Source organism: Strigops habroptila, chromosome Z (assembly GCF_004027225.2).
Source record: "Strigops habroptila isolate Jane chromosome Z, bStrHab1.2.pri, whole genome shotgun sequence".
Lineage (NCBI taxonomy): Eukaryota > Metazoa > Chordata > Aves > Psittaciformes > Psittacidae > Strigops > Strigops habroptila.
The window spans coordinates 32,229,508-32,253,984 of NC_044302.2; the positions used below are offsets into that span (position 1 = coordinate 32,229,508).

Genomic DNA, 24,477 nt, shown 5'->3' on the forward strand with positions numbered 1-24,477 from the left:
CGTGCCATGGTATGGAATACCCCTTTGGCTAGTTTGGGTCAGGTATCCTGTCTCTGCTTCCTCTTGGCTTCTCTGGCAGAGCAGGAGACTGAAAAGTCCTTGGTCAGGTTAAGCGCTACTGAGCGACAACTAAAAACATCAGTGCGTTATCAGCATCTTTCTCAGGCTAAAGCCAAAAACACAGCACTGCACCAGCTACTAACAAGGAGAAAAATGACTGCTACAGCTGAACCCAGGACACATACGTGTTCTTTGGTGTCTTTCAGCATTGTGTTTCTTGGAGTTGAGAAACCTAGAACTCAGTCACTTAGAAATGACAGAGCATACACAGAAGCAGTAAAAGAATAGGTTTTTATTTGTAGAAAAATGTTAACAGTGTTTAGAGACAGCAGCCGGACAGCAATTTTCTATATATATTACAGACAGAAACTCAGGCACTTAAATTAACAAATATGCTGCTGTTGCAAACACAGCTATCCTGTAACAACTATTTACATTTTTCTACAATACTAAAAAGTGAACTTATAGCATGAAGATAACATGTAAAAATATCTTTAAAACATGGCCATACAGTATCTACAGTCAAAATCCCCAACTAAGGCACTAGCCCAGATTATGTGCACATTAAAACAAGTCCATTTTAAACATTCACATTTCCCTTTAATATATCAAGTTACTTGATTTCTCCCATTACCAGTTCATTTTTCCTCTTTTTTTAATCGAGTATTCCACCCTGTTTCACTTAAGTTGTGAAACATTTAAAATTAGACTGCAGATTCAAGTGTCACTTCTTTGGAGGTACACAATGGAATTCTAAAAAGCATGTTTAGCAAGTTAGAGAACACAACAGATTCACAAATATTTTTAGTTGTTCAAGAATCAAAAAGGATCTTTTTATTTAGGCAAATTAAATTTTATTTAGGAACACAAACTTTGGTACAAGTGTTGTTCTTACTGGCTGCTTCTGAAAGGCCCCATTTGTTCCCGATTTATGTGTGTATGGCTGACACCATTTCTGAATCCTTTAGTGAGAGGACTGCACTGGCTGGTGGAGGTTTATACAAACATACTGCCATGACTATGAAGATGATCGTGATGATTTTGCAAATAGCACCTGAATGCAAAGAACAGAAGAATCCTTGTTGCAGTCACCTTCAATAGCAGGTAAGAGTATTTCAGCTGTTTCTAAAGTTTCACATGGCGAGTTACACTAAGACTTTTAAATGGATGCTGTGAATTCCAGTGTGTTTTACATGAACTACAAAGGGCAGGTAAAGGCAGTTTTCCAGCTTCAGACCACTCACCTGTGTGCCAGTTCTTGCTTGTAGCAGCTATTGCCATTACTTCAGTTCTGTATTCATTCACCCTATTCTAGCCTGAAGTGCAAGTCTGCCTTATTTCTTGTTTCAGTATGGTATTTCATTGCATCAATATTCTCTTTGCCACAAACTAAAACTCCCTACATACAAACCTGTTAAGTATTCTCTCCTCAGCTACCTTAAAAGGTTGTTCCATTTACTCCTCACTGGTACACAGTGGTGCTTGTGCAACTTGGTGGGGACAAAGAGAGGAGGGGAAAAAAAGACGGGATTGTATTTTATTACAAATATGCCTGAGAGATACTGAAACCTCAAGTTGTGACTCCTGCAGTTTCAGTTTCAAGATTAGGTGTCAGCAGTTCAGTTTATGCACTGTAAGTATTACAGTTGCTAGAAGACAACACAATGGCAATTATCACAGATGCACGCTTAGCCTGCCTTCCCTCCTCCAGACATACGTATCTCACATACTTGAAGGGAACAGATTGTTATACAAGTTGGGAAAATTTCTGACTAGTCGTCAGAGATATTTTCAAAACCTTGATATTAATTTAGGGAAAAAACCTGAAATATGACAAGGAAGACTGCTCCTCAGACCTTAAGCTGCCAACAAACTGAGGCAGGTAAGAATGAAATGTGTGCTAATCCCTTAAAATTCAGCAAATAAAGTGTGACAATGAAGAAAAAACAAAGAACAAAACTATTTTTATATTATTGTTATTAGGAAAAGTTTTCTAGGTAATTTCTAGGAGCCATTTAATGTGGTTCCTTCCATGAGTATTTTGCATTTAATCACTTATGAAAAATTAACATTTGTTAAAAAACACTGCTGCTAAAAATAAGGTTCCATTTTAAAGTAATACTTATCTAGCAAGTCAATATATCTATTACCCTGTACCTGTACTTAATATGAAGAAGTCACTTACTTATGCCCATCAGCAGATAAGCCATTCTTTCATTGTCATAAACCCAACAGGCTCCTTTAGTATTACAGTCGTTAATATCCCACAGAGTACAACTGTTGTCTATAGCAACACCAAACAAAATTGGTCCAGGAATAGTACCTAAAAACCACAATAATATGTTAGAACTTCCAGTTCCTTGGAATAGTCTTACCTGGTCTTAATGCATATGGTGAAATGCCTAGAGATGGTGGGAAGATAAAAAGGGAGAGCCACACAGTAAACATTTTAATCAAAGTCATAGAGCTCATATTACATAGCAAGTGTGCCTCTTGCATGATTCTCACTGGGTAGGATGGGGGTTAATTCTTTATATAGGTCTCACTTTATCAAGCAAGAGATTTGTTCAAAAGATTTGACCTTCTCAATTTCCTTAGTTTTCATTGGAAAAAAAAAGTGTGATTGAAATCAGAGGAAAAACAGCTAATCAAGGAAGAAGGATTTTGACTGAAGGAAAAAAGTCCCTTCACTCAGCTCATCACTAACCTGTTCCAAATGCAGAGAACGAATATATCATTATGTTGATACGTTCAACTATACATTTTTTTCCCCACCCCTCAGATGCAGCCAAGCTTTCAGGAAAAAACTAACATAAAATGAGTAGTGCTTAAAATGATTCTCATACAATGCGTTAGATTTGTGTGATTTTTATTACAACAGTGCTTTGTAAAGGACAAGAGTTTTGCATCCAGGTACAGCCAATTTTATAATAAACACTCCAGGTTCACCACCACATGTCTACCTAACCTACTGAAGGCCTAAACTGTTCTTGAGCTACTCAGCAGCTATGCCCTCAATATAGCTATTCTGTCTGGGACTCCTGCGTGATTCCTAAAGTCTTCAGCATAAATATTTTACTGGTATTAATGCTGTTAGTTGCCACCTTCTTCAGCCACAGTTAATACAGGCAGTGCAAGAGGTTTTACTATCCTCTGCTCCACAGTGAAGCCAAGAGTTGAGATTCTCCCTTAGATAACTGAGTAAAATGAATCAGAGAAGCCCTCATAAAACACTTAACAATACCTCCCTGCTGTTACTACCTGTCATGATATTTACTCTTGTTATGTTTTATTAGTAGAATGACTTAGAGTAATTGGAATTCCAACAAGTACAGCAAAGCAGAACTCATAGGCCAGGTTAGATGGGCCTCGGAGCAACTCGGTCTAGTTGCTGGTGTCCCTGCTCATGACAGGGGGTTGGAATTAGATGAGCTTTAAGATCCCTTCCAACCCAAATCATTCTAGGATTCTATGATATTTGAACTCAAATGACAGGGAATGGCTGCAGTACTAAACATAATATAAATATAAAAGCCTAATCAGTATGTGAGCCTTGACCCAGTCTTGAATTACATACGCTATTTAAAATGGTAAAGACTAAAACAAGAGTTTATGCCTGAAAAAATTCAAATGAGTGGTTCAGAGAACACCTACATTTAACTCTGTGTTTTATTTAAGGTGATTCACCTGTCTTACTGAGATTTTGGAGACACTTAGATTTAGAATTTAAGCAGTAGATTTCCCACATATAAACTCAGTAATTATTTATGTACAAATGTCTATAAATTCAATAAAGGCTAAAATTAGTCAAAGGACTTTAAAGGGAAGGCAGAAGAGGGAAGACTATCTTTCCACTTCAAAATATATTGTCATGTTCAATAACGATATGATTGTGCAAGACCACATCACTGTCTTTTAACTTCTGGAACTAGAGATATTAACTACATGAAGATGTTTTCTATTACATCACTGATTTCTTAGTTTTTAACTTTCAGGACAGATTTTCTTCTCAGGGAAGTGACAGCAGGTACCTTTTGCTTAAATAATGATAATTATTTGTATTTTGTTTGTGCCAACAAGAACAAGAAAGGCTAAAATGAGCACGCATGCCCTATTTAAGAGCCATTTGTATCCAGATGGCATCTGCCTTATAACAATTGTATTCTATAAGCCAACGACAGGCTGCTTCAAGCTCCTCTGAAAGCTTAATGCATCATTTTTAAGTCTAGAAAAACATCAAGCAAGTAGATTATTTAGACGCAAGTGTTTTAATAAAAAAGTCATACCCAGTAGCCGGAGAAACACTAACTGCACTCCAAGAGCAAATGAGCGCTGTTTATCTGGCACACACCTGTAAACAAGATTTGCAGTTTAAGACTTAGTAAACAAGTTTTAACTGTTCTGTTTTTCTGCTTTGTCCCTCAGTGAATATGCTTTGTCTTAATATACCCTTTTAACACGTTAGTTGCAGAGAGTTTTAGAAATCCAGTATGCAGAACAAGTAAGCAAACAACTTCAAGAGGTATTTTAACAAAAGATAGAAGAAACTCCAATTTCTCCAAGAGTTTTAGATTGAACTAGTTTAATAAACAGTATAAAGAAAAAGCTAGCTTACCAGCAGCACCCTGATAATACTATTGAGCATTTTTTTTCCACAGAACAACTAAGTAAATTAAGGACAGTGCTAGGATGCAATCTTGAGCTACTATTACTAAAGAAGCAGTAGATTGAGGCTTCAGCACAGCACAAGCTGTTGTGTTTCCCATAACCTTTACACATCATTATCTGACTGTACAATTAATCAGTTCTGGCCTATGTTATACAAATCAACATGTTGATTTAAAAACCAGCAAAATTTACCTCCTTACCTCCTACCTATTTCTTTCAAATATTTCATCAGAAACACTTTTTCCTGTCAGTGTCTTAAAGATACTACCATAATGATTAAATACAGCCTAACTTGATTTAGACAATTTAGTTTCAGCACTGTTTTCTTTAATACACTGTATCTCTGAAGCAGTGTCAGTGCTAAAAAGACTGTATTTAAATATTAGAATCATAGAATAGTTAGGGGTGGAAAGGACCCTAAGATCATCTAGTTCCAACCCCCCCTGCCATGGGCAGGGACACATCTCCCTAGACAATGTCGCCCAAGACTCTGTCCAACCTGGCCTTGAGCACTGCCAGGGATGGAGCATTTACCACTTCTTTGGGCAACCCATTCCAGTGCCTCCCCACCCTCACAGTAAAGAACTTCTTCCTTTTATCTAACCTGAACTTCCCTGTTTAAGTTTGAAACCATTACCCCTTGTCCTACCACTACAGTCCCCCAAAAGAGTCCCTCCCCAGTGTGCTTGTAGGCCCCTTTCAGATAGTGGAAGGCTGCTATGAGGTCTTACATTCAGGAGTTACTCCATCATTCTGGATTATGTATGACAACCACAGAAAAACATCCAAGATGAGAGATTATGAGCAGTCACTGTTAGGATCTCCATACTCATAAAGGCAAGTAGAGGAAAGAGAATTAGTTTTGCATGGTGTGGGTTGTTATTTCTACCACTGTAAACATGTGTCACAAACACATGGGTTTACACTTGAAGCTACACAAAATAGGCTTGCTGAAAAGTTATCAGAACATAGTGTAGTAATTTGTCCCAAGATTTAGATATTTAAATTGGGGTTTGCACATTTAAACTGCTCTACAGTCTTCCATAAAAACTGTTTCACCATTTCAGTTGAAGTGTACAAGGATTCAAAATTCAAAGTGTTATTGCTTAGAATTATCTAAATAAAGCTATGTCAGCTCAGATTTGAAGATGATGCAACACTTCACATCATTCTGACTTTACGCTAACATGACAAACTGTTAATTCCAAGCTGTTAATTCCAGATTTACACCAACTCTGAACCAGTGCAACAAAGCACTGGTGCAGTGTATCATTCCCTTCCAGAACTTCCTACCTAGGAAGCTGTAAAAAGAGCATCTAATCATACCCTCCCAAAGCATCACGTGTATAGTGCATGTATTCCTATGCATCATGAACTTTTTCTCTCTAGCAGTATTAGAGGTACAAATCAGATTTCAACATAAAGTGAAAGAGCTCTACTTTCAGAACGAGGTCCACGTATTAAAAGAAAAAAAAAAAAGGGCAGGGAGGGGGTGTTTAGCTTTCTTGCATATGAATTTCACCAATTTGAAAGACAGTCAAACCACTGGTTAACAGCTACATATATGCTGTCGTAATTTATATTATAGACTACCGCACATATAACTTCAATATCATATGAAAGGTAGCCTACTGTTCTTGACAAACTTCAATTTTGCAAGTCAGAACTCTGAACTGAGACAGGAATCAGAAACTGAGAATACAAGACTGATTGCTATTGTGTTGTTTTCCTGGTACAATTCGAAATCTTGGCACACAGGATTTCACAGGCCAGTTTAATACCTTCTTTATCCAAGCACATTGTACATTTATTCCTTCTTGCTTTGACTAAAACAGTTAGAGGAGTGCTCCCATAAAAATGGGATTTTATCACATGTAGGGAAGATTTAGAAAGGTTAGATCTACTAACTAAATGTAATTACAGAACTAGTGAACAATGGTATGACTGTCCTCTGCTTCAAGAGCTGCTTGCTTGCTACACAAGTATTAAAACAGGAAGTCCCTTGCACATTGGTTCAAGTCCACATTCCAAAGCAAAACAAATTAGAATATTTCACTGATCTGAGCTTTCACAAGAAATCTACCTATTTCTCAGCTCCAAAAAACGTACCTGAGAATGGCCACAGTTGTTGGAGTAACAGCCATAAATGTAAAAACAACAGCAAAAAAGAAGAAGGTCAGGAATAAAGGTAAAAGTTTGCATTGTGTTGGACATTTCCCAGAGACAGCTTCATAGAAGAAGTCTTCTAAACCACTTTGTCTTTCTGGTTTCCCAATACAGGAACAGTTGTGGTACATCTACAAATAATTTATAAAAGAAAAATTAGGTCAAGAACGACATTAAGTAATAGTAATATTGCAGATGTTCATTGGGTCAGCACCATATTGGATACAAGGAATAACTCCTGACTTTACCATATGGAAAATGGTCCATTCCCTGATGATTATAAGACACTGTAACCCTCATTTTTAAAACTGGTTCAGCAGAACTTGACTGATCTAGCTCACCCCAGCAAAAGCTATTTTTGGTTCTGTGATCTAAAGGCAGTTATAGTCTCCATTTTGTATGGAGCAAGTTTTTAGGTACAAGCATTAAAAAAAAAAAATCTCACACAAACAAACAAAACAAAACCTTAAAACTAAAGATTTTAGAGTCTGGGGCATGACAATATGCAGTATGTATTATGCAAAAATATGAATGACCACATCTTTTGCAAAGAAACCTATGCAGAAAAGAAACAGCTATGTCAGTTGACTAGATCAACTAGTGTGCAAAAGTTTCTCCTCAAGTTCATTAAGACACTGTGAAAATCTCCCTGAGTTAGTCAGACCAGCACGAGGGGAGGAAAGGAGCTCGTCCCAACATAAATTATAAAAATCAGGCAATCAGTAAAATAATTTTGAAGAGAGCTTTGAATGGACTTGAACTGGCTTCAACCCTGGTTTGCACTCCCAGTGACAGGGAAGGCTTAACATAGGGATAGGAGCATGTAATAAAGACCAGTAACAGGAATCATATTAGTATTGTGATTGAACCTTGTATTGAAAATGCTGTATTTTGCTAAATGTAACTTATATTTGCATTGTGTTTTCAGCATATTTTTATCACACTGCTAAATCACAAATCCTGCGTAACATCATCTGTCACAAGTAAGTAAATTTGATATTACACATTACACCTCCACAAGCGGAATATCTAAAATCACCTGGTCAGAGTATTGGACATTGACACGTACCAACATTCATTCTACTTAGATATGTGTTTCCAATCCACACCCATTTTTCTCATAGTAACTGTCACTGTGCTTTGCTGTCATATTAAGGGAAGAATATTTTCAATACAGAATGTATTTTGCAGATAACCAGAATAGACCATGTCAGCTATCTTTGTAGTATAAAGTACCTTTTTCATCTCATTAACAGCAAGTGATGCACATCCTGCAAAACAAGGAGAGAAGTACTGGACTCCATCTCTGCCACAAACTGGGTAGTACATAGATCGCGAACATCTGCAGTTAGCATTGCATGGTGCTGTTAAGTTTTGTAGCATGCCTGTTCTGAAAGGTAAAAGTTAATGGGCTTTTAATAAAGTTACTTAAAACCAGAAGACATATAAATAAGTAATGCAGTATTCATAGGATAATAAATCTCAAAATATTCAAGTGGTTTATGCACTTTTGTGTTTAAAAATAAGCCATGTTTTTAGTACTTATGACTCTTCCCATTTATTCTATCCCAAGTTATTTTTGTACTATTATACCTTTCATAGGTTATTCCTCCAATTTCCATTCACAAAACAGATGACAAAACTGTGTCTCAACCCGATTCTTTTATCATTTCCTCCCTCCCACACACTCATACTCTTGAATTTGTTCAATTTACATTTTTAAGAAAAAATGCAAGAAGATTAAAAGCTGATCACCTTCCAAAGTTTTTTCCTTGTTTTAGATTAAAGTGCACTTGCAAACCCACTGCATTTTACTATTTTTAACACTGCTACACAGACGTCTACATTGTTAAAGCATCAAAATGGCTGCATATGCTAAATATAGAGTGGTATGACATACAAAGTCTTATCACACCCACGAGGACCTCACAGATATTCTCTCGGTTTAGGGAATAACTAATGAACAGAGTTTAATTTAGCTTTTGCTTACTACAACTACTCTCAATTTAGGCATTTACTTCCAGTATAGGCTATAGTACGGTTGTATTTGAAGTAGTCCCACTATATTATAAGTACTAAAAATTAGTTTACGATGTGCGGGGACCTTCTTAAGATTTAACTGAAGACAACAGATTACACCCCTTGGTTTTCTAATAGAGCATTACTAAGTAAAGAAGTTTCACAGGTTAAGAGTTAAGTCAGCTGTTAAAGCATACTAACACTGTCAGTAAAATAAATATTGTACTGTAAACTGAAAGTTCCAGATTCATTACCTAAAAGACAGATTTCTTCAAGAGAATTTAAAATGGGCACAAATACTAAGAGGACAAATAATTTATCTAAGAATTAAGGTGATTACTTACACAGAATTCAAACTGCTCATGAAATACTAGGGACATCATAACTACCTATATGTTTAATTTGGTTGTAGTAGAGTTGAATCCTATGAAGTTACATTAGTTCATTCTTCATACAGAGAAGAATTAAAGTTAGTTTGCTTTGGCTTAAAGCACTACAGTGAACCATAAATTCACTAATCACACATTTGTTTGCACAGAGACCCATTAACCTATAAGGCAGGTCAAGCCTAGAATTTAATCAATTCAGTAGCAACATTCATTCTCTTTTTATGTGCAGATGTCATCTCTCTTCCCTGACCTACAAAGAGGGACTTAATATTTAGTTATGCACAGTTAGAGGAAAATATTAACACACACAAGAAATACAGTGTAGGTTCTTGTGACACAGAACTTGTTCTAACATCTCTTTTCTGAAGAAGCCTAGCAGATGAGGCCATTAAGTGCTCTTCAAGAGCTCTATAGGTTGGGTATTCTTTCACAGCAAAGCAAAACAAGGAGTCCCAGAGACCTGTTGGAATGCACAGAACTACAGAAGTAGTCACTGCACTTCTGTTTCTTCGAGTTTTCAAGGAAATACTTGGCATAAGAATTTGACAAAAACAAATCTTGAAGGTTTTACTAGACGAAGTAATCCACATTAGTTCTGTTTATAACCTTATCTAGTAATAAACAGAGTTACTACAAACAATACACTTTGTTCACTAAAATACGGACTCAAAAGTGACCATGTACTTGTGTGGTTCTAGCACTGAACTTACAAAAGCCTTCCTCAGTCCCTACCTCCAAGCTATTTTTCAAAAGAAAAAGAATGCTTGACATTAAGAATTTTAAAATCTCCACAAAAACTAATCTGCATCAATTTCCATCTCAACTCTCAAAACATTCTCATAATTTATTATTTCAGACAAATTTGATCAATAATATAAGCAGGAATCAGACATTTGCCTACTCTTCCACAAGCTTATAAATTTATTAAAGCTTCTGCTACATATTTTAGCTGCTTGTTGCTTCATGGAAAGCAGTTACAGAACGGGCACCACATTAGTGACACTATTTTGATGCAGGTCACATACCCAACAAACCACAGTCCAACATGTAACACTGAATTACGTAAAACTGAACCATTGTTTATAATGGATACTGAGTGGAGAGAGTTATTTCAGGACTAGTAAACTCCAAATGTCATATACATCTACATAATGTATATAACAGGTCTTCAGCAACAGCTAACCTACACAACTGCTGAAGTTACACAAAAATTAAACACAAGTCAACTGTATTTAACTGAGAAAGAAAATCAATTCAGCTGTACCTTTTGTCAGCTGCCCATTATCATAGCACCTGGCATAGGAATCTGGATAGATTCACATACTATTTTCTACAGAACTTCCTCAGCATTCAGTTGCTGAATACAGATCCTTTTCCTCAATATGTCACTATAAACTTGCCACAACCAGCGTCTGCATCCTAGTTTTCACAGTTCTGAAGTGTCCACAGTAATCTTACAGCTAGTATTTTTCACACTAAAGTAGAACCATGTTTTAAGCGTCAAATGTCAACGCTGACTTTTGAATTTACTGTCAATTGATACATCAAGTTGTAAAGATGAAAGATGAAATCAGAATGAGTGTTAACTTCGCTTTAAGAAGGAAGTAAAAATGAATAGTTAAGGTATCATGGCATTAAATTTCTACTCTCTTAGAGAACTGGAAGCCTAACTGCCTTCAATCACAACTGCCTCCAAGCCCTCTGAATTGCTGTCCTGTTAACCTAAGGTTACCTATTTTACTGTTTTCACATTTAGCTAAATGAGACACCTGAAAAATATCTGATTAGTCTCTCATGTCACTATTTTGGGGAAAATTTTGTAATATGTCAGATATGTTTATGTCAATGATACCCTTGAAGGATCTAGGAAAATTAATAGCCTTCATATTGTGTGATTTTTGCGCACTTAGTTGCCTCAGTGAGTAAGATGTGACTTTCCTGCATTCTTCCATTTGTTATATGTTTATATTAAGTCAGTCAAAAGCATGAGAATATGAAGTAAAGAAACCACATATGCCTAACTGTTTATTAGATGTTTATAATTTTTCCTGGAACTATTACCTATATGCATTAAAGGCTATAAAACTAATTTCCCCCCTCAAGCCATTTTCAGCATTTTCATTGTGCACTTCATGCTATTCTGTCAGTAAAGTGCAGAGATACTCTTCACCATCCTAGGATTCAGATGCTTTTTTATGCATTGAAGCAGAGCTTGCAGATTGAGTTTTTGCACAAGATAGTGGTGCCTAGCCCTTCGCTAAAATGGGGGATTTGGGGAAAATAAAAAAGTTTTGTTAAGTTACTCACACAGTAAGTTACACAGCAGGCTGTTCACGCTTATGATTTTTTTCAAATGGCAAGTGGTCCCTAGCTACGAATCTAATAGAGTTATTTTGCACAGCACCATCTGGCTCTTTGGCAGACCTTCAAACAGCTGGAGTTGCCTCTGGCTCTGTTAATTCATGACAGAGTAACTGACCACTTGAGAGTACAGTTTTGGCACAGCTATTTACCTTCCTCCACTTTTAAACACTGCTCACACTATGGAAGTGTGTGCTATTTAAAACTATGAGAATTGAGACATCATAATCTTATAGTTAATGCCTTAATAAGTCAAGATTAGACATTTTACACAACATAGTGCCTATGATGGTGATGTAATCACATACATTCAATGTTGAAGTTTTAAAACAAGCAGACCTAGAAATCCATTCTCTAAAGAATGCTTATCACTGCAGATATTACTTTTTAATCTTGCTTCATTTTTGCTTTCTTTTTTTTTTTGACTCTTTTTCCCCACTGCTGTACTGGTTCCAGAGTAAGCTTTGTTCACAGAAACAGGAAGAACACTCATCCTAGAATTTTTATTACAATTACTATGAATATCTAAAGATGAGCAATACACTACATTCTTATAAAGAATAAGAATTGTGTTTTTTAAGGGAAAGTACATATTGTTTGGAGAAGTCTTTCCTATACATGTTAGACAAAAATATTTTTAATTATGTTTCAGTTAGCCATATTACTCCACTAATTTTATTCTTCAAGTTGGGTCACTGAGCTATGCTTTCTTGGGCATTAAATTTCTACCTCTATCAGCCATTTTACCAGGAAAAAAAAATAAAGCTTCTATTGTAAAATGGAGGCTAGATATGCTAGAATCTGATGCTACAATGTCTTTGCTTTTCTAGGGAAAAATTTGCAATCAGTTTAAGTTGTAGTTCACTTCAGGGCTCTCATGAAAATGTTGACAAGGCAGACTTGCAAGCTGCCAAGATTGTCAAGAGTTGGTTAATAAAACCAGATACAAAAGACATGCTACTTCCACAGAGCTAGGAAATTAGCTGTAGTCAATACCATGGCTACACCTAAAATGGTTACAGAAGTTGGGATTTTTGTCAAGCAGGACCAGCCTGTTCAGAACATTCTGCAGGCAATGTATTATTACATTTTCTTAATCATTTATTACATAAAGATTCCACGAACAAGGTTTTAAGTTCCATAAAGCACTTCCATTTCACACATAAAGACAAAATGTGACATTTTTAAAGGTTTTGTATTCTGTGAAGTAGCTTATTTATTTTAAACATTATCACCAAACCCAAGAGTTCATTAAAATATATTTACCCATTATATGTTTCAGAGACACCTGCGAAAGGTTCATTCCCACATTTAGCAAACAAAAACACTGTGTTTAATAGTAGGGCCACTGAACAAGTGCCTATCATGAACTTGATTATGCTTTTGCAATCCATTTTGCACTTGGAAACCAAGATGCCACTTACGACTTGGCCTAGTGCTGCTGCTGGAATTAATACAAGCCCTAGAGGAAAACAAGACACCAGCAATTACATAAAAAGGAAAGATATAATTAGCGAAGCAATTTAAAATGCAATTTCATGTTAAGGGGGGGGGGAAATCACAAAAGTTACCTGTATCTTAAGATGCAGTCTATGTGATGTCATTTTCAAACCATCTTACTAGAATCTGTTAGCATGAGTAATTTATTCTGCTTTCACATTATCTTTAGCCTTTCCAGAAGTTCAGCTGATAGCATAATTGATTTACAAGTGTTCAAAACCCAAGTTCAACATAGCAAAACTCAATTACTTAAAGAGTACTACCTGCTGGGCAGGAATCTCTGAGCCACTTAATGAAAATAGAAAATGCTCTTTCACTGCTTCAGTGTTTTCTTCATATCCATGTTCTTTGTTATACATTTGTATTTTGAATTTCTTAATAAAAGAACATAATCACTACTATATAAGAGACAGCACAAGATACAATAAGGCATCTACAGAAAGATTAGAAAAAAATAGATTAGAAAGTCTAAACAGTGGGTCAGTTTTGCTGTCCATATAGTCCATAAGGATTCATCCTCTTCACATTATTAGGACTCCAGATACAAATCTGAGCATTTTTATATGGCTAATCTACAATACCACACAGAACTCAGTTTAACATGCACTGACCTGAGACAGCTATTTTTAAAGACAGCTCAGGTACAGTGGTAGAACTGAACAGGCCACATATCCACAGTCAAAGGTGGTTTAATCAGTTAACACAGTCATTGGTAACACTGAGACAAGCTAGCTCAACATTAGTTCAGATACAGCTTTCAACATTAGTGTAGGCATTTAAAGCTGTACATTTGGTTAATGCTATCAATATTTTCAACTCAGAAATTCTGCAGGCAATAGTGTATAAATCTACAGTCAAAAAAAGGCATATCCCATTTTCCACTTCACTGCTGACTACTGTTTAACAATTGATCATTTAATCCAATGACTTTCTATGTAAAACTTGCAGATACTTAACTTTGAAGCTATGATGTCTGCATAGAGAAAGTACTATCTAGTATTATCCAGGGAAATAAGTCATTCAGAAAGCGTCTTCCAAAGATTTTTCTCTTAGAGAAAGAACACTTCAACTAGCATATGCTTACATTGCAGCACTATACAACTGAAGTAATTTAGCAAGACATGTTCCAGAAATATTAAGTCTGCCACACTGTAAGCATCTGTTGGTCTATCTGCCTTGATCTGGATGCTGATCTTCAGAAGTAATTGTGTCAATCACGTGACCCTACCTAGTGCACCTCTTCCATCAGATTTTTTCATTTGTTTCTCCAATATTCAGCTTTTCCTAACCTTCCTCTGTTCTAGCTATTAGTTCTGCATATTGGATAATGGAAGTAAGTGACAGTAAGGCAACCATACAAGCAGTTGCACAGACGTTTTATAACACAACCTGATTAGTCATTTTATGGTAAGCTATCTCACTGTAACACGGTAGAATTGAAGAATGGAAAACCCAGGTCAAAACCTGGCTTACTTGTGGTAAGCACTGCTTTTTTTCCAGCTGCCCTTCATCTTGCTTCCTTTAGTAGGGACTAAGGCTTAATGTTCCTTCCGCTGATTTTAAAAATCAGGAAAAATAAGTGTTTTTTTACCAAGAATAAGAAAGGAATAAATTATGGTTACCATCAGAAAATTATTAGATCTGCACCCTTGGTGAATTAAGTACCAGCGTTCTCACAGGACAGGCAAGAAAATAATACAAAAATATTATTTCTGCTTTGAAAACTGCATTTCATGTAAGTCTATTCACAATATCTTGACAAACACAAGATGTCTATATAAACTATAATGTTAATGAGGTGTTCAGCACAAATTAATTCAACATGTAAAAACGAAAAGCCACATTACCCGCAAGAGTTGCTGAAAAACTTGATGTCTTCCCAAACTGATTTTCTATCAACTTTGGCAGAAATGTGGCAAAGCCTGTGGCAACTAAAGCTTCTGAAGTACTGGCTACTATTAGACTCATAAGCACTGGATTCTTCAACAGTATCTATGGGGGGAAATTAGCATTACACTCAAAAGTTATTTCATTGTAGTATCATGTAAACTAGACGTCACTATATTTTAAAGCAGATACTCTCATTTGGAACTTCGCTAATGTGTTTTTCTTGCTTTAACAGTCTTAAGCATCAACAAAATGAATATGCATTAAATTATCAGCAGCACTGGACACTTACCTATCACAAAACAATAAAGAAGCAATTACCTTTCTCAACATCTATGTTTTACCTGGGGGAAAAAAAAAAAATTATTTCTCAGAATATATCAGTTTTAGTAACATCACTATTCCCTTACCAGGAGAGCCATGGGAAAGTCTTTAAAACTTTTTCCAATATTCTGGGTCTCAACAAGCAGCTCACTTCCATCATCATGTGTTTCAGAGATCTTTTCAGACTGTATTTTTGCTGTTCCTACAAATAGACATATTTATTGACAATAAAAACATTGAAAACCTGTGCTCTGCGGCTTGAAGTCAGAAAAAAATGTCAAAATAAGTGTTTATTTTCCTTCACAGAACTAGCTCAGACATTTTAGGTATTCTTGAGTATTTTACTGGTACAGATCCATAAAAAGATCAACAATGTACTGCTGCAGAAAGAAGAATTTGGCTAAAAGCATCATGCTTCCATTAGAAGGCCTTGGCTATAAGAAGATATTGTTAGGGATAGCCTAAGAATTTCAAAGTATCCTGAAACCCATTCAATTTTTTTTTTTTTTTAAATTGTCTTCACATTCTCCCCAGTTCCCTACTTCAATGTTTCTTTTCCTCCATCATTTCTCTTTCCAGGCAAGCACAGTAAGTTCATTTAGATGCTCTTCCAAGGGACTCCTAGATAATAACTATCTGAACAGAAATTTTATTAAAATTATTTTTTAGAAGACTGCTCTGGGATACTTTGATTCATGCTTTATTATTGCACCCAAAACAATAAGGCAACAGAGTCAAAGACAATGCATGCATGCATGCATTAAGTCAATGAAATTTCCTTATGTTTCTTGATGGGTAACACAGTATCTTTAAATATAGTCCTGGGTGCTCAGCTGCAATCTTCCAAACTGTGACCATCACTTTCCACGTTCTACCCGTTTCCAGTGCTACCATATACCACTATGTACACAAAGCCCTAATTTGCTTGTTTTACAGGCTGCATATTGGAAACAAGGTATTTATCATAGGTTTTAGCCAAAAACAGTTATCTGAGAAACGGAAACAAAGAGCAATCACTCAGTCCTGCAGCCTGTAACCCAGAAGTATAAACAAATCTCTCTTCCAAGGTAGCCCATTAAATGTTAAATGTTTACCTGGTAGGTATTTTGGAAAGCATGAAAAAGGTATTATAAGAGGCCAAACTGCAAAAAAGCATACAAGAAATCCTATCCACCACGCTCCAAGCCAACGTGGGTCACCTGGATCCATCTTTGCACTGGAAAAATAATTTGCAAAAAGCAGGTTTACAATTTGTGAATTCAAATAAGCAATTTCAGGTGTCAGTGAGCTAGATTTTTTTTGTTTGTTCTAAATACTGACTTCGCAGAAGGCATTTGAATTTAGTCTTTTTTTTGTTTGTTTTCTATATATATTTATTGGTGGCTTGCTTAAAGCACAATCACCACCTCTATTATAATACTCCATTCTACCAAATACAGCTTTCAACTCATTAGTCAAATTCATTCTGATTTAAAAGCCACTATTTCACCCTGATTTCAAGATTCTGCAGCATTAAGATACTGAGAAAACTGTTTTTAGAAAGAATCTTCAAGTCGATGAGTTATGTGAAAGACAATACAGAAGTTTAGAGTATCATTGCATTGATCTGAATTCTCCAAAAGAGAGGAAATAAAAGTGCAAATGAAGTTGCTGGATAGTAGTACAGTTTCTAACACTTTTTGAATAATCAACTGGCAGATTTTCTAGCAAGCTCTTCCTCAGAAAGCAAGTAGCAGCATCCTACTCCTCATATCCAACCTCAGGGAAACTTTCTGCTCAATACAACAATAGTTGGAATCTAACCTTCAATGAGCAACTCATCAGAAGATAAAGCTTTTTTCGTTAATCAGCTTTAAAATAGCTAGCATCTCAAAAAGCTAGAACAAAGTATTTGCACTATAGAGAAACTTTCACACACAATGGAGTGACTATTCACTGTGGGAATTAACTCATTTGCTAGAAGCCCTTATGAATGCAACTTGTTACCATGTTGAAAGAAGCTCTTGAAAATGCAGTATTTTCCAAACAAACCCACTTTTTCCTCCTTCTATGGAGAAAAGATGAAGATTTTAATAAGAATTCATAGGGAAAGAAAACAGAAAGTGAAAGATTAAGTTGTATCTTGCCTTTCTGGGATCTCAATATCAATATAAATATTAAGTAGCTGTCCTCCTAAGACATAGCCGATAGCAGGACCCAGCAGTGACATGGCATAGCCAATTCCTAGAAGACAAAATACATCAAGTTCACCATACATTCTTAAAGCTGTGGTTTAAAAAATCCTAAACCAGCTTCAGACGAAATGGCTTCTGTAACTCAATCTAGTTTTTTACTGTCATACTTCAACTATAGCATGTAGAAGACAAAATTTGTACTTGTCTCTTAACAAGAAAATCTGCAGCCCTCAATAACAGCTGCAACTCAAGAGGTTCAGCTTGATGCAACTCTTCAGGTTGAAGAATCTGGATTTCTCAGTTGTTTCCAAAGTTGTTTCCTCAGCATTTAGTATTATTTCATGCTCTTTAGACTGCAAGAGGAGTGGGGGTGGGGAAGGGGTGCAAGAGGAGGAAGGAGCACAGAAGAGGACTTTTAAGTATCGGTAAGTAAAACAAACATTGAGTTGACATGTCGCAGATTTCCCTGTATTTTGAAATTAATGACATGCTGAAAGGATCTTTCCAATGTAAGTCCACATTTGTCCTACAGAACATCAAACCTAGCTAAGAAGGTGCCTATTTCCTCCTACAGACCATTCAGTTTAAATTACCATTTGGAATTGCTTAATTTTTTATTGGCTTTAGATGTAGATACCTCAGTTCAGCAAGAGGAGAACACTTCTGAAAATGCATCCACCTTCAGAAGAGAAAGAAACTACCAACTTAGAGTTGCAAGCTTACATTCTAAGATGTTAGGAGCAATTTACAGACACTAACTAGTTTGCTTTTTTTTGTTGCCTTTGACAATGCTTCTCACATTAGGCAAAGCAACACAATGCATTTTAAATCTTCAATACACTGCATAGAAGCAAGAAAAAGAATTAAGGACTACTGTAGCTACCTGTCCACTCACTTACATTTTAGTTTTGTTATACTGGACAGAATATAAACTGAGTTCTTCTGAACTCAGCAGTTGTCTGAAGATTGCACAAGCATGAATTTATTGTATTGGTCTGTTAATTTTAAGTTTGAACACTGACACTATTCTCCTAGTAGTTTTCAGGCTACTTCATGATCCCCTAATCATGCAGACAGCTGTAATTCTGCTCTATTTACTTCACTGGCCTCAGAGAAAATAAATAAAAGTGTGATCTTCTCTCTCAATATAAAGAAATAGGAAAAATAAAAGTTGTCTTTGTTATTTAAGATTTAATACATGCAACTATTCTTTTTGTTGGCATCAAATGAAGTGGCTTGTCTAGAACAATTAAGCAAGAATTGTATGCAAGTAGATGACGATTTCAATTTTGCCCCCTAGAAATATTGATTTATTCTGGAAAACAGTCCAGGAATCTAAAATGCTCTGAATTCCTCCTGCAAGTTACCAGTATAGCTAACACACTTTTACCAGCTTACATCTAAAATGGGGATAACAGCAAACATCTTCATACCCACAGAAAACACACTTATACTACAACAAACTTGGCAGTAAAAATGCACATAACCAAAAGAATGCTGATTAGGAAAAATTAAAAACCACTGCTAAGAAATACTATTCCTTTGTTGTCGAACAGCCCCGCAGTAAGACACATTCTCCATATTTCTAGCTAATTCCTTTACGGTCAATTAAGGAAAGACACTTCCACTATTTCCTCCTGAAGCACCAAATTTGTATGTGGCTAGAGAACTGCATTGATCACATAATGCACAGGAGTGCCCCTCCTCTGAGGGGACTGTTTACTGTTAGAAGATAAATAAATAAATCTGATAAATGATACAGTAAGGCATGGCTACCAACCTGATATACAGCAGTTTTCAAAGCCTGACACTAAAAGCAAATTTTCTCTACAGTTCATTCTGTTCTTGACAGTCAGGCTACATTAGCCACTTAATCACCTTCAGTTACTGACATGAAAAAATAGCAAGAGAGGTACAAAGTAGCCTTACCACATTCTGCAGAACTATTGACGAGACTTGATACTTACATGAGACTAATACCTAACATGCACAGTAGCTGATATAGAAACACTTTATGCACCTAAGTAAACAATGACAAGACAGATATAATTAGAGAAATTCATAAAAACATTTCAAAGGCGTTGCAGTCTATGACCTATCCAGACAATGCGTTATAAATAGTTTTAAAAGTTACCTATATAAAGGGAAGACTTGTGTTTTGGGACACTATCATCAATAAAAGCTGTCCCCAAAGTATACAGTGGTGTTCCTCCAATTCCCAGCATCAACTGTCCCAGGATAAAGACATACAGATAGTTGGAAAGTGAAGACATTGCGCTGGCACTGCAAGTGAAGTTAGCAGACCTTGTTCCTGGAATTTGACATGTGTCTGAAAGACAGAGAGCAAGACTTTAAAATTCTGTTTCCAAGCTCATCACAATCTAACTGAAGGAAAAAAACACAACCAAAAAGCCAAAAAAACCAACCCTGAACTGAAAGCTAAACTATATATGAACTACTCTGTGCACAATTATAATTTTCAGGCCTAGTAATATACCCAATGACAGTGATATCATATCCCCCAAAAGAAATACTATTATGGCTTGGGTTTTGTTTCCTTACCAGGAAGGAAAGATGGATAAAATAGCCTTATTAAAAGACTTTGGCTTGCTGAAAGTATTATTGACCAAATATGAAAAACAAGCAAACAAACCAAGCCAAACCTGTCAAACTGTCATCCAACAGGTTAGTGAATACTCCTAGGAACCAAACACTTAATTTTGTTCTTGTACCTTCTAATGATTCTGAGAGCACTAACAACAGCTTTTACCCTTAAGTGACAGAATGGTCTGGACAACCTAAGGGAAGTTGGACCGTCAGAGAGGAAAGCACAGTTGTCAGTCGCAAGCAAAGATAATCTTCTCTTCTCATACACTCTTTTGAGAAGTGTTTATCAAGAAAAAAAACCCCAACTTAAAAACCCACACCACTATCCCTCATGAAGCACACACTGCCGTATCTCCAGAATGACAAGTTAACGTAAAGCTTTTGAACTTGTCCACACACACAAAGAGGGAAGCAGAGGTACAACAGCCTAAGGCTGCATCTGCTCCTGTAATGTTTGGCACTATGAGGGAAGAGAAAAGAGGAAGTGAAGACAGGGAGTATGTTTTCTCTTCTCCTTCCCCTTGCTGTCATTGCACTTCTAGTAGCAGACACCCCAGGAACAAGACCAAAGAAGGATCACAGCTCTTTTCAGATTTGTCCACAGAAAAGCACACAACCCTAAGGAAGAGGACAAACCCATCAGTTTGGTAGAAAAAAGACACATTGAGCAAATATATGAAAGCACGCTTCAGGTTAGGTAAGCACACTGATTAATCCTCTGTGCTTTGCTACAAAATTATTACGTGATTTTTCTCAGGTTGTTTTACATTTAAGAACACTTCTTACTTTAAGCAAACGGCTAACTTGTCCACACTTTGGTCTCACAGGATATAAAACATAAGGAAGTGCTTAGCACACAGTAAACATTTAAAGAGAACTGTCTACACTGGTGTTATAAATGCATCCATGGGCTTTATCATGGCTTCCTCCTGAAGGAACACCACCATAGTGGTAGTGGAATCATGTAGCACACAACAGGTGACTCAGGGCTGTCACACAGAAACTGGCCAATATAGAGTGATGGGAAAATTCTCACTTCAAGCAGAGGAATCATTAAAATTCTCCTTCCTTTCCACTTTGGAACAACCCTCATTTTAATGCTATGCTGAAGCCACATAGGGAACAGCTTATTATGAATCACTACTCTGAAGACTAAAGGTTTTGACAATAAATGGAAAACATACTCCATGTGCTTTCTTTTGCAGCAAGGTCCTACACCTGCACTGGGGCAACCCCAGGCACAACTACAGGTTGGGGGAAGAAGTGATTCAGAGCAGCCCTGTGGAGAAGGACTTGGGGGTGTTGGTTGATGAGAAACTGAACACGAGCCAGCTTCAGTGTGTGCTCGCAGCCCAGAACCCACCGTATCCTGGGCTGCATCAAAAGCAGCATGACAAGCAGATCAAAAGAGGTGATCCTACCCCTCTACTCTGCTCTCATGAGACCCCACTTGCAGTACTATGTGCGGTTCTGGTGTCCTCAACACAAGAAGGACATGGAGCTGCTGGAGCAAGTCCAGAGGAGGGCCACGAGGATGATCAGGGGGCTGGAGCACCTCTCATATGAAGACAGGCTGAGAGAGTTGGGGCTGCTCAGCCTGAAGAAGAGAAGCTGCGTGGACACCTCATAGCAGCCTTCCAGTATCTGCAAGGGGCCTACAAGGATGCTGGAGAGGGACTCTTCATCAGGGACTGTAGCAATAGGAAAAGGGGTAATGGGTGTAAACTTAAACAGGGGAAATTCAGGTTAGATATAAAGAAGAAGTTCTTCATTGTGAGGATGGTGAGGCACTGGAACTGCTCCATCCCTGGCAGTGTTCAAGGCCAGGTTGGACAGAGCCTTGGGCGACATGGTCTAGTGCAAGGCATCCCTGGCAAAGGCAGGGGGGTTGGAAGTAGATGATCTTAAGGTCCTATCCATCCCCAACCATTCTGTGATTCTATGATTCCTCTGTTCTGAAGGAAATTAAGTCTTTAAATTAGGTTAACTTTGTACTATTTAAATGCACAGCATCTAAAATTGATTATAAGAAAAAAAACACCCAACATGTCCTGCAATACCTTGTTAACATACACACATCCATGTACAGCCCATATATATAGTATGCCTGCAGTTATAAGTTAGCCTTTAATACCTACTGGGCAAGTCTAAAACAACGTTTAGCTAGCTATTTTACTGTAGTACACAAATAATAGTAACTTGTTAAAATACACACATAAGAAAACAAGTAATGCAGAGCAAGAAAATACCATGAATGATGCTAATGACAAAAGTGTAGCCTAGTTTGATCTTCACAAAATAAGCATGTACGGTAATACGTGTACGGTGTGGTAATATATGGTAATATAAATCAAACTCTTGACAGAATGCGGTTTTTCATGAATTCCCATCTCCACCCACACTGTCTCAGGCTTTTAGAGTAACATGAACTAATTGATTATAGATGCTTTTCCACTTTTCTAGCTCTTCAATTTATATGCCCTCAGAAATTTATCCTCACGTTGAGGTGAGAAGTTTACCACACTAGTTTGTTTTCAGATTCACGTAATCAGGTCTAACTACAAAATTAAGAAAACCATTAATATGCATTTTAATACAGCTATAGTACTCTTATTTGCTATCAGACTTTTTTAAAGTCAGCAAGTACACATGCACTTGCTGAGTGGAGTCATAGGCTATATTTCCTGTTCCCAAGAAATATTTTAAAAGCGAAGATCATTTAACACAAAGCTAAGAGTACCAGTCTTGTACCACTCAAAGGTTTAAGCAGATTGTCAAAGTGACACAAGTTAAATCTAACCTGGATTAGATCCACAAGCCTGTTTGCTGCTGTCATAAGAATTGTGAGAAGGTACTGCCTTTTATACAACCAATAAATTCTAACCTGAGCTAAGTAAAACTGGGAGAAATTTAGGATGGGTGGCTGACCATTTTTAAACTAGATTTTCTCATTAAACTTGTTTTCCTTTTAAAAGTCAGCGGATTAGACTTGCATTTGAAAGAGCAGAACTGCATTAAAGGCAACACCATCCAACAGAGTTAATCATTATAAACCTTCTTGCATGCTTTAATATATTTACCTGAATTCAAGTTATGTAAAGGCCAAAATATCCCCAAGTGTCTAATACAACATACTAGGCTCTAATACAGTATACCCTCTAATACAAGAGGGTAGAACCGACTGTGAGGTGCCACTTACATTTATCAATTACGTCAGACGTAAGACAGGTCTCTTGACTGTTTTCTTTGTATCTTGAACTGCAGTCAATAGGCATGGGGTTTTTTTGTCTTTTGGGGGACAGGGAATAGTTTAGAGTTGTCAGAAGTGAGAAATAAAGAACAGCTCGGTTTCCATTCCTTTATAAATATGTCTCCCATTTAAGTCTTGAATAGGAAACTCAAAGCTTCAATGCACATGCTGAATGAAGACTTAGTCCTTGGTTTCTAAAGGCAGATGTTACAGTATTACAGAACATCTAAGTGGTATAGAGAATTAGGCCAAGTAATGTAGAGAAGAGCAGCACTATCCATTACTTGACTAATTAGATAGTCTCTTCAGAGAGCAAAACCAACAGGAAAAACACACACATTCTGATGGTGCAAGACAAAACAGTCAAACTAGAGGCTGGCATCACACACATTCTGTCACCATTAGTACACAAATGCCACAGTCTTCCTCACTCTTGAACTGCTCTTGGCATGTTCTGGGAAGGAAGATCAATTAATGTCTTTCTGAGAAGATTCATTCTCAGACCCTAAATGACTTGTCCAGCACCTGAATCTCCAGTAGAACAGAGAAGTGAAGTGTTCAAATCATTCTCCTTCTTCTTAGATCACACAACACACATTTCAACTCAAATGGCTAAGGTTTGTTATTAACAAAGACAGTTCTTTTTTCCAAATAAGTCATTCACATCCTGTTACTGAAGACACTTATGGAATAATTCAGGTTGGTAAGGTATCAAGGAGTCATCTCATTGAACTTAATCCAAACAGCGTCAAAGCAGAATGCAGACCAGTTGCTCAGGACTTCACCCAGCAAGGTCTTGAAAGCCACCCCAAAACAGACTGCACAGTCTTCCTAGGTAATCTGTTCCATTTTGGTCAGTTCCAATCTGACCACCTTCACAATAAAGTTATCTTCATTGTGTCAAGTGAAGATCTACACTTCACATTTGCTGTAACAGACATCTTTCACAAATTTAAACATGTTTCAGTGAAATCCAAGATGGAAATTCAAAAGCACATTGCTTATAGCATCTGCAGTTTTTACAGTCCTCTGTACTGTTTATAGGTAACCAAATAACAAATGATTTCATTAC

General features: G+C 36.8%; 1 protein-coding gene across 1 annotated transcript in view; it reads right to left on the reverse strand.

The window, feature by feature from the left end:
• Positions 1-334: 334 nt before the first annotated feature.
• Positions 335-24,477, reverse strand: part of SLCO4C1 (solute carrier organic anion transporter family member 4C1) — a 31,758-nt gene continuing 7,615 nt past the window's right edge. Inside the window, exons 3-13 of the mRNA XM_030470349.1 lie at positions 19,683-19,877; positions 17,501-17,597; positions 16,469-16,590; positions 15,461-15,576; positions 15,011-15,155; positions 12,930-13,125; positions 8,131-8,284; positions 6,838-7,025; positions 4,347-4,411; positions 2,246-2,383; positions 335-1,114 (exon numbers count right to left, since the gene is read on the reverse strand). Coding sequence (XP_030326209.1) covers positions 990-1,114; positions 2,246-2,383; positions 4,347-4,411; positions 6,838-7,025; positions 8,131-8,284; positions 12,930-13,125; positions 15,011-15,155; positions 15,461-15,576; positions 16,469-16,590; positions 17,501-17,597; positions 19,683-19,877 — 1,541 coding nt within the window. The 3' untranslated portion in view covers positions 335-989. The remainder of the gene's footprint in view (positions 1,115-2,245; positions 2,384-4,346; positions 4,412-6,837; positions 7,026-8,130; positions 8,285-12,929; positions 13,126-15,010; positions 15,156-15,460; positions 15,577-16,468; positions 16,591-17,500; positions 17,598-19,682; positions 19,878-24,477) is intronic.